Source organism: Entelurus aequoreus, linkage group LG17 (assembly GCF_033978785.1).
Source record: "Entelurus aequoreus isolate RoL-2023_Sb linkage group LG17, RoL_Eaeq_v1.1, whole genome shotgun sequence".
In the NCBI taxonomy this organism is placed as follows: domain Eukaryota; kingdom Metazoa; phylum Chordata; class Actinopteri; order Syngnathiformes; family Syngnathidae; genus Entelurus; species Entelurus aequoreus.
This window is the reverse complement of record NC_084747.1, coordinates 9,457,066-9,474,305: the sequence shown is the minus strand read 5'-3', so window position 1 is coordinate 9,474,305 and position 17,240 is coordinate 9,457,066. Positions and strand designations below refer to the sequence as shown.

The 17,240-nt window shown below is 39.3% G+C and overlaps 2 protein-coding genes across 2 annotated transcripts in view; both read left to right on the top strand.

Moving 5' to 3' along the window:
- The window catches only part of LOC133631868 (gastrula zinc finger protein XlCGF57.1-like), an 11,239-nt gene extending 6,068 nt beyond the window's left edge, over nt 1-5,171 (top strand). The window contains exon 2 of the mRNA XM_062024037.1: nt 3,189-5,171. Within this exon, the coding sequence (XP_061880021.1) occupies nt 3,189-4,483 (1,295 nt within the window). The 3' untranslated portion in view covers nt 4,484-5,171. The remainder of the gene's footprint in view (nt 1-3,188) is intronic.
- A 2,406-nt stretch (nt 5,172-7,577) lies between these two features.
- Nucleotides 7,578-16,332, top strand: LOC133631867 (gastrula zinc finger protein XlCGF57.1-like). Its single transcript, XM_062024036.1, has 2 exons — nt 7,578-7,850; nt 13,461-16,332. The coding sequence occupies exons 1-2, from the start codon at nt 7,736-7,738 to the stop codon at nt 15,029-15,031; spliced, it is 1,686 nt and encodes a 561-aa protein (XP_061880020.1). The 5' UTR covers nt 7,578-7,735; the 3' UTR covers nt 15,032-16,332.
- Nucleotides 16,333-17,240: the final 908 nt, after the last annotated feature.

Here is a 17,240-nt window from a genome sequence, read left to right as displayed (position 1 = left end):
GCTGTTAGCTTCAAGCTAACCTTCCACCCGACCAGACTCCTCCAGCCCAAAAACATACTTTGCAGGTCAACAAATATGTGCCTTTTGAAGTGTTAATGTGCGAGGAATGTTCAAAAGGAGTCTCTTAGAGAAGTGGCTGACAAGTTAGCAAGTGACATCATCACTGTCATTGTTTACTGAAGCAGAGATGCTGGCAGTGCGTTATGATAAACTTTTTATCCATAGACTTATCAGATTACATTTTTTATTATCTATAGCAGGGGTGTCAAAAATGTGGCCCGGAGGCCTTTTGTGGCCCACAGCTAATGTTTTAAAGGCCCACGGCACATTCTAAAAATACTATTAAAATAAACAAAAACATAACAAATAAAAAAGCTTAAAGGTTAAATGTAATTTAGAATAAGTTGCAATGTTGACTAATAAAACAAAGCTGTTTTTTTTTCTTTCAAACTGTCATTGCTCAAAACATAATATTGAATCAAAATCAATGTTTTTTTAATGAATTATTGACCTATCCAAGGCTCCGGGTACTTTACATCAAATATTTCCCTTTGAAAAATATTGTTGTGGAAGATTTCGCATATTTTGCGTGTTTGCCACAGAAAAAACATAGTTTTCTTTGACAAAAAGGGCAGAAAACAAAAAAAACAACGTAAAAAACAAACAAACAAAAACAGAATTGCGGGATAGATCTGAAGTTGATGCAGACTCTAGAGATTTAAGCGTTAAATAAAGAATGCATGTATGCCCTGGCACACCATTATCATAATTTCATGACCCAAGCAAAACACTTTTGACACTGTTATACTGAAATAAATACACCTACAACTTATTAAATACAAATATAGAAAAAACTACCGGCAGGTAAAGTTTAGATCCATGAAGGAAAGAAGAAAGTGAATGAATGTTTATAACTGTATACATTTACATATGCATAAAACATTTTTTCCTTTGTATTATTTTTTTTAATTAATTAAATAACGTTTATGACAATATTTTTCCAAAACACAATATAGAATGTGAGATATAATTTATCATTCGTTTTAAAAACGGTTACTAAAAAGGGAGACCCCAAAAATGTACTGTAGGACCCCGTTTTTATGATTTGATGCGGTCCCATGTATATATATATATATATATATATATATATATATATATATATATATATATATATATATATATATATATATATATATATATATATATATATATGTATGTGTGTATATTAGGGACGTGTATTTGTATCGAACCGTTTCGATACGGGGGTTCCGGTTCGGTTCGGAGGTGTACCGAACGAGTTTCCACACGGACATATTAAGTAGCGTAACGTTCGTTGTGTAAACAATGCACACCGAGGCACAACACACGGCATGCTAGCAGCTAACGGGCTAGGATAGACTGACCAAACGTCTTCTTTTCACCGGACATGTCCTCTTTTGCGGAGCTGTCAGGGCGGAGTTTCTTAAATGCTTCAAATGTCCGGCATTTTGAGTTAGGGTTGCGTGTATTTTCAATGTACGTTCAGGGTTAAGAAGGGGTTAAAAACAAAACAAATTGTGCGCGCAGCAGCATTGGTGAGGGAGGGGCAGAGACAGAGAGAGAGAGAGTTATGATAAACGCGCATGCGTCGCCAGGCTCTGCTTTTTATCCATAGATTTATCACATTTAATTTTTTATTATCTATAGCAGGGGTGTCAAAAGTGTGCCCCGGAGGCCATTTGCGGCCCACAGCTAATGTTTTAAAGGCCCACGGCACATTCTAAAAATACTATTAAAATAAACAAAAACATAACATAAGTGAATTAAAAAAGCTTAAAGGTGAAATGTCATTTAGAAAAAGTTGCAATGTTGACTAATAAAACAAAGCTGTTTTTTTTTTCTTTGAAGCTGTCATTGCTCAAAACATAATACTGAATCAAAATCAATGTTATTAGGAATTATTGACCTATCCAAGGCTGCCATTACTTCACATCAAATATTCCACAAAGAAAATATTTTTGGTGGAAGATTTTGCAAATTTGGTAAATAAATAACCCAAAAATTTATATTTTGTTGTTTTCTCACTACCGAAAATGAACCAAACCGTGACGGTATAGCTCGGTTGGTAGAGCGGCCGTGCCAGCAACTTGAGGGTTGCAGGTTCGATCCCCGCTTCCGCCATCCTAGTCACTGCCGTTGTGTCCTTGGGCAAGACACTTTACCCACCTGCTCCCAGTGCCACCCACACTGGTTTGAATGTAACTTAGATATTGGGTTTCACTATGTAAAGCGCTTTGAGTCACTTGAGAAAAAGCGCTATATAAATGTAATTCACTTCACTTCACCTCTAAACCGAGGTACACACCGAACCGAAATTTTTGTGTACCGTTACACCCCTAATATATATATATATATATATATATATACATATATATATATATATATATATATATATATATACATACAGTATATATATATAAATATATGTATGTGTTTTTGTGTATATGTGTTTATATATTAGCTCTGTCAAGTGATAATTTAAAAAAAAATCAGATAAATCACACTCTAGATAAATTATCATGAATTATCACAGGTTATTGTTTGCTTAAAAAAAAGCACAAAAAAAGCCCTATGCTTGTGTTGTTTTCGGCTGTACGAATCGTTCAAATCGCGTAAAGGATCAACGTTTCTTCAGCGTTTCTCGAAGAGGTAATCAAGAAGGGCAGAAAAGCGCAAGATTTTACAAAGCGACGACGAGAAAAGCAGCTCAACCTCCAGTCCAAGGGAGCAGAGTCGAGAAATGCACGAGTTCGTAGTGATCACTTCGTTAAAGGTTTGTTTGATATACTTTTAACATTTATTGTTTCCCATTTAAGTATTATCTTGATAATATTTGTACTTCTTAAACATGTTTGGTACGAGTGTTTCGAAAAGCACCTGACTCGGCGAGTCTAAATAAAAGAAAGCAAATGTGAGCAAAACCTAAAAGAGTTACTGAATAATTGTTCAGCCCAAAGCTTCACTTGTCTAGAGTCTAAGTCAAGTCATGTAAACACTGATCCATCATTCTGGCGAGGCACTAAAGGAATGTCCATGAAACACTACACACACATGCAGTACATAGAAGAAAGTGTGTAGAAAGTTCAAGAAGAAACATCTCATGGATAATTTCTGATCTGAAGTGTATTTTTGTTGTTTGTGTCCTGCAGACATCCAGCAGATGATTGGTCATCCAGAAGAAGTTCCACCTCAGCTGCTGGGTGATGGCTCCACTTTGAGGCCCCTTCACATTAAAGAGGAAGAAAAGGAACTCTCAATAACGCAAGAGACTAACCTCAACCAGCTGCCACTGACTGTTGTCTCTGTGAAGACTGAAGGTGATGAAGAGAAACCACAACAAGACCACCTCTTAGCTCCATTGTCAGATAGTGAGGTTGAAGACGACGTTGAAGAACCTTTGAGCAGCGATACAGACTGTGAAGGTGATATGAGGACTCACACTGACAACAAACACTCTGGATGCTCAAAAAAGAAAAAGGGGGATATAACATGTTTGATTTTCTCACCTTGTGGCTCCACTCATGAGAGCAATTTGACTGGACAAATGAGAACACACACAGAGGAGAAATCATCTAATTGTTCAGTTTGCGGTAAAATATTGTCATGTAAGACTAGTTTGACAAGACACATGAGAACACACACAGAGAAACCTTTTAATTGCTCAGTTTGCAGTAAGAGATTTTATTTGAAGGCCAAATTGACCGTACACATGAGAACACACACAGGAGAGAAACCATTTAGTTGTTCGGTTTGTGACAGAAAATTTACGTGTAAGATCTATTTGAAAGGACACATGAGAACACACACTGAGGAGAACCCAGTTATTTGTCCAGTGTGTGGTAAAAGATTGTCTTTGAACACCAATATATCAGAACACATGAGAACGCACGCCGAAGAAAAAACATTTAGTTGCTCATTTTGTGGTAAAAAATTTCGCCAGCAGACAAATTTGCAAAAACACATGAGAACGCACACCGGAGAGAAACCATTTAGTTGTTCGGTGTGTGGCAAAAGATTTTCCTGTCAGGGAAATTTGTCAAGACATGCAAGGACACACACAGGAGAAAAACCTTTTAAATGTTCAGTTTGTAGTAAGAGATTTGCTGATAATGTCAACCTGAAAGAACACATGCGATCACACACTGGTGAGAAACCACTTAGTTGTTCAGTTTGCGGCGAAACATTTTCCCGTAGGTTAGCGCTGACTGGGCATATGATAACACACACTGGAGAGAAACCATTTCATTGTTCAGTTTGCGGCAAAACATACACCAGTAAGTTCAATTTGGTAAAACACACGAGAGTACACACGGGAGAGAAACCATTCAGTTGTTCAGTTTGCGGCTTAAGCTTTTCTGACAGGACACTTTTAAAACGACACATAATAAAACATTCAGTTGATCAAAATGTGGTCCAAGATGCTGGAGAATTACACTTACATTAAGACCCAAGACCCCGCACAGGAGAACAAACATTCAGCTGTTCAGTGTCGAGGGGTTTGGATTTTTCAACATTTCCCACAATGCATTGCCGTTGGCCATATTAGAAAAATTAGTTTGTATCACGCCCATTGTTGCTGGTCACTCCAGCTTTGATAATAATACGCATCTGCCATAATCGAGGTGGGAGAGATATTACCAGCATGGTGTTTTCCTCACCTTCCTTTGGATTACTGAAGTGTACATCAATGATCTTGAAATTGTGTTTGTTGTGACGATGTTGTATAGTAGTGTTGCACACAGACACACAAAACTATGTATTATTATTTGTAAATATGTGTGCTACAATACAATTCTTACTGTAACCTTTTTATAAAATATACTTCGAGAATTGTGACTCCAGCCGATTAAACAATCGGATAACAATCTTCTGCTTTGAGGAGCTGATTTAATGATATATTTTTTAAGGCACCAACCATATAATATGTTTGATATAATAATGACTCAGTCAGTACTAGTGTTAGTGCAACAGAGGGCGCCATTTCGTAACAGATTTGTAACAATGTGACACCAGTGTAATTAGTTTAATCACAATAAGTAAAATAGGAAGGTCACACCTTAGTGTGGGTGGCTAATTGTCCACTTTGAATGGTATGAAAATGTTCAACCTGAGAAAATCGGTTCTTGTGTGGAATAAAAACTGTTGGATTCTACCTGAGCTGCTGTGTTCTTGGTGCCTAAGGTGGAAGGTGTAAGGGGCGAGGTGGGACCCCCAACGCTGCTCACACGCGTTTAACTTGGGTTTTGTCACGATAAAAGTGAGAAAGATGTTGTGATGGATGACTTTTTAACAAATGATTCAACTTCTTTGATAAACTCCACTCAAAACTAAAAACTCAAACTGGTAGGTTGGATATTTATTCTGGGAGCTGCTTGACATCTTACTACCCCCCTTTTTAGACCAGTTGATCTGCTGTCTCTTTTCTGCTCTGCCCCGCTCTCCTGCATGGAGAGGTTATTAAAGGACCACAGATGATGCGCTAGCTGTTCAAAGTCGGGACCCGGGGTGCTAACCTGTCTCCACTCAAGATGATCTCCTGCTGGACCCACTATGGACTGGACTCTCACTATTATGTTAGATCCACTATGGACTGGACACTCACTATTAAGTTAGATCCACTATGGACTGGACTCTCACTATTAAGTTAGATCTACTATGGACTGGACTCTCACTATTATGTTAGATCTACTATGGACTGGACTCTCTCACTATTGTGTTAGATCCACTATGGACTGGACTCTCACTATTATGTTAGATCCACTATGGACTGGACTCTCTCACTATTGTGTTAGATCCACTATGGACTGGACTCTCACTATTATGTTAGATCCACTATGGACTGGACTCTCACAATATTATGTTAGATCCACTATGGACTGGACTCTCTCACTATTATGTTAGATCCACTATGGAATGGACTCTCTCACTATTATGTTAGATCCACTGTGGACTGGACTCTCACAATATTATGTTAGATCCACTATGGACTGGACTCTCACAATATTATGTTAGATCCACTATGGAATGGACTCTCTCACTATTATGTTAGATCCACTATGGAATGGACTCTCTCACTATTATGTTAGATCCACTATGGACTGGACTCTCACACTATTATGTTAGATCCACTATGGACTGGACTCTCACACTATTATGTTAGATCCACTATGGACTGGACTCTCACCATTATGTTAGATCCACTATGGACTGGACTCTCACAATATTATGTTAGATCCACTATGGACTGGACTCTCACCATTGTGTTAGATCCACTATGGACTGGACTCTCACACTATTATGTTAGATCCACTATGGACTGGACTCTCACCATTATGTTAGATCCACTATGGACTGGACTCTCACAATATTATGTTAGATCCACTATGGACTGGACTCTCACAATATTATGTTAGATCCACTATGGACTGGACTCTCACCATTATGTTAGATCCACTATGGACTGGACTCTCACAATATTATGTTAGATCCACTATGGACTGGACTCTCACCATTATGTTAGATCCACTATGGAATGGACTCTCTCACTATTATGTTAGATCCACTATGGAATGGACTCTCTCACTATTATGTTAGATCCACTATGGACTGGACTCTCACCATTATGTCAGATCCACTATGGACTGGACTCTCACCATTATGTTAGATCCACTATGGACTGGACTCTCACCATTATGTTAGATCCACTATGGACTGGACTCTCACCATTATGTTGGATCCACTATGGACTGGACTCTCACCATTATGTTAGATCCACTATGGACTGGACTCTCACCATTATGTTAGATCCACTATGGACTGGACTCTCACCATTATGTTAGATCCACTATGGACTGGACTCTCACAATATTATGCTAGACCCACTCGACGTCCATTGCACCGGTCGCCCGGGGGTCCCACATCTGCGGTCCCCTCCAAGGTTTGTCATTATCATCCCATTGGGTTGAGTTTTTCCTTGTCCTGATGTGGGATCTGAGCCGAGGATGTCATTGTGACTTGGGCAGCCCTTTGAGACATTGTGATTTAGGGCTATATAAATAAACATTGATTGATTGATTGATTGATTGATTGATTGATTGGTTTCCGACTATTTTTTATTATCAGTAGAAACTTTTGCGAAACATTTGTTTAACAAAGTAACAGTAAATGTTGTTAAAACACACACACACACACACACACACACACACTCACGCTGAGGTGTAGTGGTTGGCGCACATCGGACATTCACACGCAATTCCTACTGGAATCGCAAATGATAGTCTCATGCGTTCTACATTCTACTTTTTCTGTGTCATTGCCTGAAATAAATGAATACATTAATGAATGAATGAAATGGATACAAGTTGTTTTCATTTAAAGTTAAAGTTTTATTAACAAGTATTTGATATTATCAGTAGATACTTTTGCGAAACAGTTTTTTTAACAGTAAATGCCTTTATTTTGGCAAAAAAAACAACAACCGGAAGTGGCTGACTTTTGGCGCATGCGCAAACAGAACGAGCACTGCAGTTCAAGATGGCGGACAGAGCGGCTGTGGCTTCCTGGAGAAGCTTCTAATTTACGATCTAATATTGTTATATATGAACGAAGATTCGTCTTCTCTAAAGCCCACGAAACAGAAGTTGAGTTTGGAGCGATGGAGTGTTATCTAAAGTGAAAATTGAAGATTTGATAGAAGATGGACGACTACTGCCACGCTAAGATGGCGACGTCATGTAAAAGAGAAAGTGAAAGAGAATCAGCGCCACCAACTTCCAGCAAATCACCAACGGAGATAAAGACGAAAGATGAAGGTGAGTGACTTGAAGTTTTGTCATTTGAAAACTATTTTAAGCCCTTAAAGTCGAAATTAGCCGGCTTTGTTGAAGAATGTAAATAAAGAGCCGCCATGATTGTTAGCTTGAAGAAGGCAGTGGAGTTCACATCAGAGGAGATGAAAGAATGCAAAAGTCAAATGAAGAAAGTGGAAGAGCAAAACAAGCGCTTGTGTAAAGAAAATAATGATGTGAAAGAAGAGATGTTGGGGAAGTTGTATGCTTCACTCTAGTCCGTTATGTTCCCAACCCTAAATAGTGGACGGTTAGAGCAGTATAGTTGCTCACTTCTACTTTATTGTCAACTTCAGTGCAGTTACAATCCAAGGTGACTCACTCACACTAGCCCGCCTACTTCCTGTACAGTGTGTCTCACTCTAAACGTTCCCCCCTGCAACATGTATTAATCAGGTAATAAAGAACAAGAATAATATGATTACTGTCAGCTTTTGATCGGGAAGTTCTCCACAAGTGTCATAAAGTGAAAGAAAGTTACCAAAGCAACTGTCATTTATTTTTTTGTTGTATCTATTGTTACAAAGCAACATCTATTTTGCATCAAGGAATGTTAGGCACCTAAAAATGTATTGTTAAAGGAGCCATGTGTAATAATGTCATGTCAAGTCATCATTAAATGGCCCTGATATGTCGAAAGGCATTAATAAATAATGTTATTTTCCAATACCTCTAATAACAGTAGTTCAGCCGAGATATGTCATACTTGCCAACCCTCTTGATTTTCCCGGGAGACTCCCGAATTTCAGTGCCCCTCCTGAAAACCTCCCGGGGCAACCATTCTCCCGATTTTCACCCGGACAACAATATTGGGGGCGTGCCTTAAAGGCACTGCCTTTAGCGTCCTCTACAACCTGTCGTCACGTCCGCTTTTCCTCCATACAAACAGCGTTCCGGCCCAGTTACATAATACATGCGGCTTTTACACACATTTAAGTGTATGGTCAACAGCCATACAAGTCACACTGAGGGTGTCCGTATCAACAACTTTAACACTGTTACAAATATGCGCCACACTGTGAACCCGCACCAAACAAGAATGACAAACACATTTCGGGAGAACATCCGCACCGTAACACAACATAAACACAACAGAACAAATACCCAGAACCCCTTGCAGCACCAACTCTTCTGGGACGCTACAATATACACCCCCGCTACCACCAAACCCCGCCACCCCCCTCCCCATCTCCCGAATTCGGAGGTCTCAAGGTTGGCAAGTAAGATATGCTCATTTCAAAGTTAGATTTACAGCCCCGAAATCGTGTTATTGTTTTCATTTCGATGCCCCGCCCTCCACCGTTTGACCAAGTAGAAAGTCTGTGAGTGTGTCACATCCGGGTTGCCAGTTACGCACCGTCACCTTCGTCTGGCTACTGCCACTGGTAAAGTTACTAAACATGTCAGACCTTAGTCAATCTAAAAGTTACGATTTTCAACTTATTCATAACAAAGCCAGGAACAAAACCGGGGATGCCTTTGAAAGATGGAGATGATTGAACGCGGAGAAGATTTTTTTCATATGACGCCAAACTTGCTAATTTCCTCCTTGATAGGCAAGCAAGGCATTTACGTTTTCTTATCACTTTTCAGAAATGGAAATGGACATTTGGTATATAAACTAAATTGTACACTACAGTCTATGATCTTGTCTAACAAAGATAGTAAGTTCCCGCAACCAATGTTTAGGAGCGAAGCACCATCACACTACTGTAGCTTAGCATGCTAGCCCGGTCAGTGACACATTGACATATAGGCTAACAGGGTAAATATATGCCCGTTAGCCTGTATGTCCATGTGTCATCCAACTGACAGGGCAACATATATTTTGGACAAATAAAAGCTATGTGGATATGGGTAGTGTCAGTGCCTATTTCCTTCTCAATATGTTGATACACTGAGGAAATGCGTTCCAACATTTGCACGGCTGATTGTGGTTTCTGGTACTGTATGTGCATCAGGTACATATGGGGTGGTATTTGCTTGGCACAATATATAATGCATTACATGTAAGGATTTTCTACTTTGTGTATTGACATGATAGGCTATATGATTTATGCCTAACGTGGTTTTTGCCTAACGTGGGTTGGCTCATAGAATTGCACTCTGCACTGAAAGATGGTGACGTGCGTACAATGGATTTTAAATGAAACAATCAAGATGTGCATTAAGTGCAGACTTTGAGCTTTAATTTGAGGGTATTTACATCCAAATCAGGTGAACGGTGTAGGAATTACAACACATTTTATATGTGCCTTCCACCTTTTAAGGGACCATAAGTAATTGGACAATTGGCTACTCAGCTGTTCCGTGGCCAGGTGTGTGTCATTCCCTCGTTATTTCATTTACAAAGAGCAGATAAAAGGCAGAGAGTTCGTTTAAAGTGTGGTATATTTATTTAGAATCTGGGGAGGTCATCTCTCAATATAAAGTCCAAAGAGTTGTCACTATCAGTGAAGCAAGCCATCATTAGGCTGAAAAATCTTAACAAACCCATCAGAGGGATAGCAAAAACATGAGGTGTGGCCAAATCAACTGTTTGGTACATTCTTAAAAAGAGAGAACGCACTGCTGAGCTCAGCAACACCAAAAGACCTGGAAGATCACGGAAAACAAGTGTGGTGGATGACAGACGAATCCTTTCCTTTGTCAAGAAAAAGCCCTTCACAGCAGTTGGCCAGATGAAGAAAAGTCTCCAGGTCAACAATTATGAGAATACTTCACCAGAGGCAATACAGAGGTTTCATCACAAGGTGTAAACCATTGGTGAGCCTCAAAAACAGGAAGGCCAGATTAGAGTTTGCAAAGAAACATGTAAAAGAGCCTGTGCAGTTCTGGAACAACATCTTATGGACAGATGAGACAAAGAAAGAGAAGAATATGGAGAAGGGAAGGAACTGCTCAAGATCCAAAGCATAGCACCTCATCAGTGAAGCATGGTGGTGGTAGTGGAACTGGATCTCTTATATTTATTGATGATGTGACAGCTGACAAAAGCAGCAGAATGAATTCTGAAGTGTTTGGGGCAATATTATCTGCTCATATTCAGCCAAATGCTTCAAAACTCATTGGACGGTGCTTCACAGTGCAGATGGATGACCCCAAGCATACTGCGAAAGCAACCAAAGAGTTTTTTAAGGCAAAGAAGCGGAATGTTCTGCAACGGCCAAGTCAATCGCCTGACCTGAATCCCATTGAGCATATGCATTTCACTTGCTGAAGACAAAACTGAAAGGAAAATGCCCAAAGAACAAGCAGGAAGTGAAGACCGCTGCAACAGAGGCCCGGCAGAGCATCACCAGGGACGAAACCCAGCGTCTGGTGCTGCTATGGGTTCCACACTTCAGGCTGTCATTGACTGCAAAGGATTTGCAACAAAGTATTAAAAAGTGACAATTTGATTTATGATTATGTTAGTTTGTCCAATTACTTATGGTCCCTTAAAAGGTGGAAGGCACATATAAAATGTGTTGTAATTCCTACACCGTTCACCTGATTTGGATGTAAATACCCTCAAATTAAAGCTCAAAGTCTGCACTTAATGCACATCTTGATTGTCTCTTTTCAAATCCATTGTGGTGTTGTACAGAGCTGGAATACTGACAATTGTCTCAATGTCCAAATATTTATGGACCTAACTGTATGTATATATGTGTATGTTTATATACAGTATATATGTATATATACATGTATTAAGTTAAAGTACCACTGATAGTCACACACACACTAGGTGTGGTGAAATTAACCTCTGCATTTGACCCATCCCCTTGTTCCACCCCCTGGGAGGTGAAAGGAGCAGTGAGCAGCAGCGGTGGCTGCGCTCGGGAATCATTTTGGTGATTTAACCCGCAATTCAAACCCTTGATGCTGAGTGCCAAGCAGGGAAGTAATGGCTCCCATTTTTATAGTCTTTGGTATGACTCGGCCGGGGTTTGAACTCACGACCTACCCATCTCAGGGCGGACACTCTAATATATGTATATGTGCGTGTGTGTGTGTGTGTGTGTGTGTGTGTGTGTGTGTGTGTGTGTGTGTGTGTGTGTGTGTGTGTGTGTGTGTGTGTGTGTGTGTGTGTGTGTGTGTGTGTGTGTGTGTGTGTGTGTGTGTGTGTGTGTGCGTATGTGTATGTGTGTGTGTGTGTGTGTGTTTGTGTGTGTGTGTGTATGTGTATATGTGTATGTATATATATATATGTATGTATGTATGTATATACTGTGTATGTATGTATATACTGTGTATATATGTATGTATGTATATATGTTTATGTTTATATACAGTATATATGTATGTATATATGTATAAATATAAATATATGTACATGTATATATATACTGTATATATATATATATATATATATATGTATACATGTATAAATGTTTATATATATATATATATATATATATATATATATATATATATATATATATATATATATATATATATATATATATATATAAAAAATATATATATATATATATATATATATATATATATATATATATATATATATATATATATATATATATATATATATATATATATATATATATATATATATATATTTTAAAGTTTTGTAATCAGAAATATTAAGCTACTAAAATGCAGTAAACATGGATAAGTGTTGAGAGAGTTTAGCATTTTTCCCATTAGGCATTGTGATGGATTTATAATTTTATGGTGCATGAGTGCTTTTTTTTTTTTATATAACGTCCACAAAGTTCTGTGAGCAGGTTGTGTTATATGTGACCATGTCTGTTGACATTTTGTGTTGGTTGGATTTTTGTTGTTGTTGTTGCACCATGACTAGGGAAGGTTGTTTGCATTGGGTCATACAGGTAAATGCTGCGCATATTTTCAATCAAAGGTCATTGACCTGAATTACTCATGTTGCCAACTAGATGGCAGCATCAATATTGTCAGACTATTAAAACGAATGCAATCTCCCTGTGGTTAATATTCCTAATTGAACTCATGATTCTTGCGGGCCAGATCGAAGACTGGACACCCCTGATTTACAGTATGTACAGTAGTGCAAAGAAGTAGTGTCAATTAGCCCAATTCACCTCCTAGATGGGGGGTTGGCGTGCTTGTGTGTGTGCGAAAGAGGGTGGGGGGGCCACAGAGAACATAGTTCAGCTGGGAGACAGCTATGGGCATGTAGCTGTTCCTGAACCAGGCAGTTCTTGATCACTGACCCTTGTAGCGCCAACTACAGGGGAGGAGGTGGTATGAGTCCTTGTTGGTAGCCCATCTGAAAAAATGCTTCCTGTAAATGTCATCAATGGCAGGAAGTGAAGCTCTGGCAACCCGTTGGGCGGTTTTCACTGCCAAATGCATCGCCTTATGGTCTGAGATGGAGCCGTTTCCATACCAGACCGTAATATAGTTGGTAAGGATGCACTTGATTGGTGCAACGGTAAAAGTTCACCGGGAGGTCTGAAGAGAATAGTTTTTAGTTCAGAGGCACTGGTGAGCCTTTTTGACCAGTTAGTGGTCCGGGAGCGGTCTTGTGAGATGTGGGCCACCAGGATTTCATAGATCATGTCTGAATTAAAGTGTGTTTGTGTTCTGCAGACGCCCAGCAGCTCATCGGTCATTCAGAAGAACTTACCCCTCAGCCGCTGAATGAGGGCTCCACTTTAAAGACGGAGCACCCATGGCCCCCCCACATTAAAGAGGAAGAGGAGAAAGTTTGGATAACGCAGGAGACTAATCACAACCAGTTGCCACGGACTTTTGTCTCTGTGAAGACTGAAGATGATGAAGAGAAACCACTGATTGGTCATCCAGAAGAACTTCCACTTCAGCCGCAGGTTGAGGGCTCCTCTTTGAAGCAGGAGCGTCCGTGGCCCCCCCACTTTAAAAAGGAAAAGGATGAGTCATGGATAACGCAGGAAGCTGATCTCACCAAGCTACCACTGACTGGTGTCTCTGTGAAGACTGAAGATGATGAAGAGAAACCACAAGTAGACAACCTCTTAGCTCCACTATCAGATAGTGAGGCTAAAGACGACGTTGAAGAACCTTCAAGCAGCGATGGACATTGTGAAGGTGACATGAGGACTCACACTGACAACAAACACTGCTCAAAAAATGACAAAAGGGATATAAAATGTTCTATTTGCTCAGTTTGTGGCTTTACTCATAAGAGCCATTTGACTGGACGCGTGAGAACACACACAGGAGGGAACCCATTTAGTTGCTCAGTGTGTGGGAAAAGCTTTTCTACCAAGAGCCATGTGACAGCCCACATGAGAACACACAAAGGAGAGAAACCATTCCATTGTTCAGTTTGCGGTAAAAGATTTTCTCATAAGATCCATTTGACAAAACACATGGGAACGCACACAGGAGGGACACCATTTTATTGCTCCGTTTGCGGAAAAGGCTGTTCTACCAAGAGCCAAGTGACAAACCACATGAGAACGCACACAGGAGAGAAACCATTTTATTGTTCGGTTTGTTGTAAAAGATATTCTCAGAGGAGTGACATGACAAAACACATGAGAACGCACACAGGAGTGAAAGCATTTACGTGTTCGGTTTGTGGTAAAAGATTTGCCCGCCGCACAGATTTGCCACGACACATGAGAACACACACAGGAGAGAAATATTTTAATTGCTCAGTTTGCAGTAACAAATTTTCTTCTAAGACCAGTCTGACCGAACACATGCGAACGCACACTGGAGAGAAACCATTGTTATGTTCAGTATGTGGCAAAAGATTTTCTCATAAGTCCTCTTTGATGGGGCATATGAAAACACATGCAGGAGAGAAACCATTCAATTGTTCAGATTGCAGTAAAAGATTTTTTCACAAGAATGATTTGACAAAACACATGACAACACACACAGGAGTGAAACCATATAAGTGTTCAGTTTGTGGTAGAAGATTTACCCGCCGGACAGATTTGCCAAGACACATGAAAACACACACAGGAGAAAAACATTTTAATTGCTCAGTTTGCAATAGCCGATTTTCTTCCAAGATCAGTCTGAAAGAACACATGCGAACGCACACGGGAGAGAAACCATTAATATGTTCAGCTTGTGGTGCAAGGTTTTCTCATAAGTCATCTATGCTACGTCATGTGAGAACACACGCAGGAGACAAACCATTTGATAGTTCAGTTTGCGCTAAATGATTTCTTCACAAGGATGATTTGACAAAACACACGAGAGAACACACACACAGGAGGGAAACCATTTAAATGTCCAGTTTGTGGTAAACGATTTACCCGCCGGACAGATTTGCCAAGGCACATGACAATACACTCAGGGAAAAAACCTTTTAAGTGCCCAGATTGCAGTAACATATTTTCTTTTAAGATTAGTTTGACAGACCACATGCAAACACACACTTGAGTGAAACCATTTAATTGTTGAGTTTGTGGCAAAAGATTTTACCGTAAGTCCGATTTGCCAAAACACAAGAGAACACACATGAGAAACCATGTAGTTGTTCAGTTTGTTATTTAAGCTTTTCTGACAGGAGAGATTATATCAACATTTAAAGAAATACTACGTAGTATTCATTCAGTTTTTTAGAACGTGGTATAAGTTGCTGATCATTCAAGTAGTGATGCTAATTATGCCGACGGTGTGTGCGATTGTCAATCAATCGTCACAATCGAGGTGGGAGAGATATTACCAGTTGGATTTGCATTCCTAAGTGTAGTTGTGAACAACGGAAGTGGCATCTGGTATAAGATTATCACTTTCTAGGTGACTTCTCACTCGTGACGTTACACTTCTTTGGTTTGACAATCTCGTCGTACAAACTGAACAACTGGAGGGATTTTTTGTTAGTGCTAAATTATTTTATCTTATTCAAAGACTTTTAAAATGTTCCGTATTCAGTGCGTGTTTGCATGTTTTATCATAGTTGTCTTGTGAGTTCATCTGTTCTAGTTAACTCAGCACGAAATTTTTTTCTCCTGTGAGTTTGAGTGATGCTAAAAACAGCAGCTACACAACTTTGGTTGGTTGAGAACAACATTCCTCACCTTCCTTTTGGATTACAGAAGTGTACATCAATGATCATGAAATTGTGTTTGTGTTGTGACAATGTTGTATAGTAGCGTTGTACACAGACACGCGCAACTTTGTATTATATCTTTGTAAATACTTGTGCTACAACTCCTGCTGTAACCTTTTTATAAAATATACTTGAGACAACAATTGGATAACAATCTTATGCAATGAGGAGCTGAATGAATTGTATATATTTTTGTTTATTTGATATAATGATGACTCAGTCAGTACTAGTGTTAGTGCAGCAGATGGCACCATTTTGTAACAGAGCAATGACGTAATGCTGACTATATATGGTCGGTCGTGACTCCAGGATGCAGAGACTGCAGCCTAAGTCCAGGTAAAACTTGACTGATGAGCTCATTAAGTGGCTTGTTTTTTGTTGTATTCAAATAGTGCCATCAGGGTCGTGAATGCTGTTTACAAGTCATCCGTCATCAGGATATTGTAAAGATCTAAAGTCTAATCCATTGTGCCGATTTCGGCGTTTTTCACCTGGCGCGGCAAAGCAGTGTTGTTCCTTGAGGGTCCGTGCGTCAAGCCACATAAAATCTGTGCAGACTCTCAAACTTCAATCCAATTTTCCACACTAATAGAAGAGTGGAGGTGTATCTCCATACAGTTTTATCTCCACCTCCTACATGCACTTGGACTTGGTCAAAGTCCCTCCGCATCCTACAAAACAACCGCCTGAGTCAAGGGAACGGGACTTGGGAGAAAATACTCACTCATTTTCGTGTCTTCTGTGAGCAGGAGCGGATCCAGACTATTTCCAGATACGGGGCTGAGGGGTTATAACCAATAAGTTGGGGGGCTACCTAAAAACATCAGCTTGTACCTTGAAAATCAGTTTTTACCTTGAAAATCAGCTTTTACCTTGAAAATCAGTTTTTACCTTGAAAATCAGCTTTTATCTGGAAAATCAGTTTTTGCCTTCAAAATCAGCTTTTACCTTGAAAATCAGTTTTTACTTTGGAAATCAGTTTTTGCCTTGAAAATCAGCCATTGCCTTGAAAATCAGCTTTTACCTTGAAAATCAGCTTTTACATTGAAAATCAATTTTTACCTTGAAAATCAGCTTTTACCTTGAAAATAAGTCAATGCTTTTAAAATCAGCTTTTACTTTGAAAATCAGTTTTTACCTTGAAAATCAGATTTTACATTGAAAATCTGTTTTTACATTGAAAATCAGCTTTTACCTTGAAAATCAGCCATTGCTTTCAAAATCAGCTTTTACCTTGAAAATAAGTCAATGCTTTGAAAATCAGCTTTTACTTTGAAAATCAGCTTTTACCTTGAATATCAGCTTTTACCTTGAAA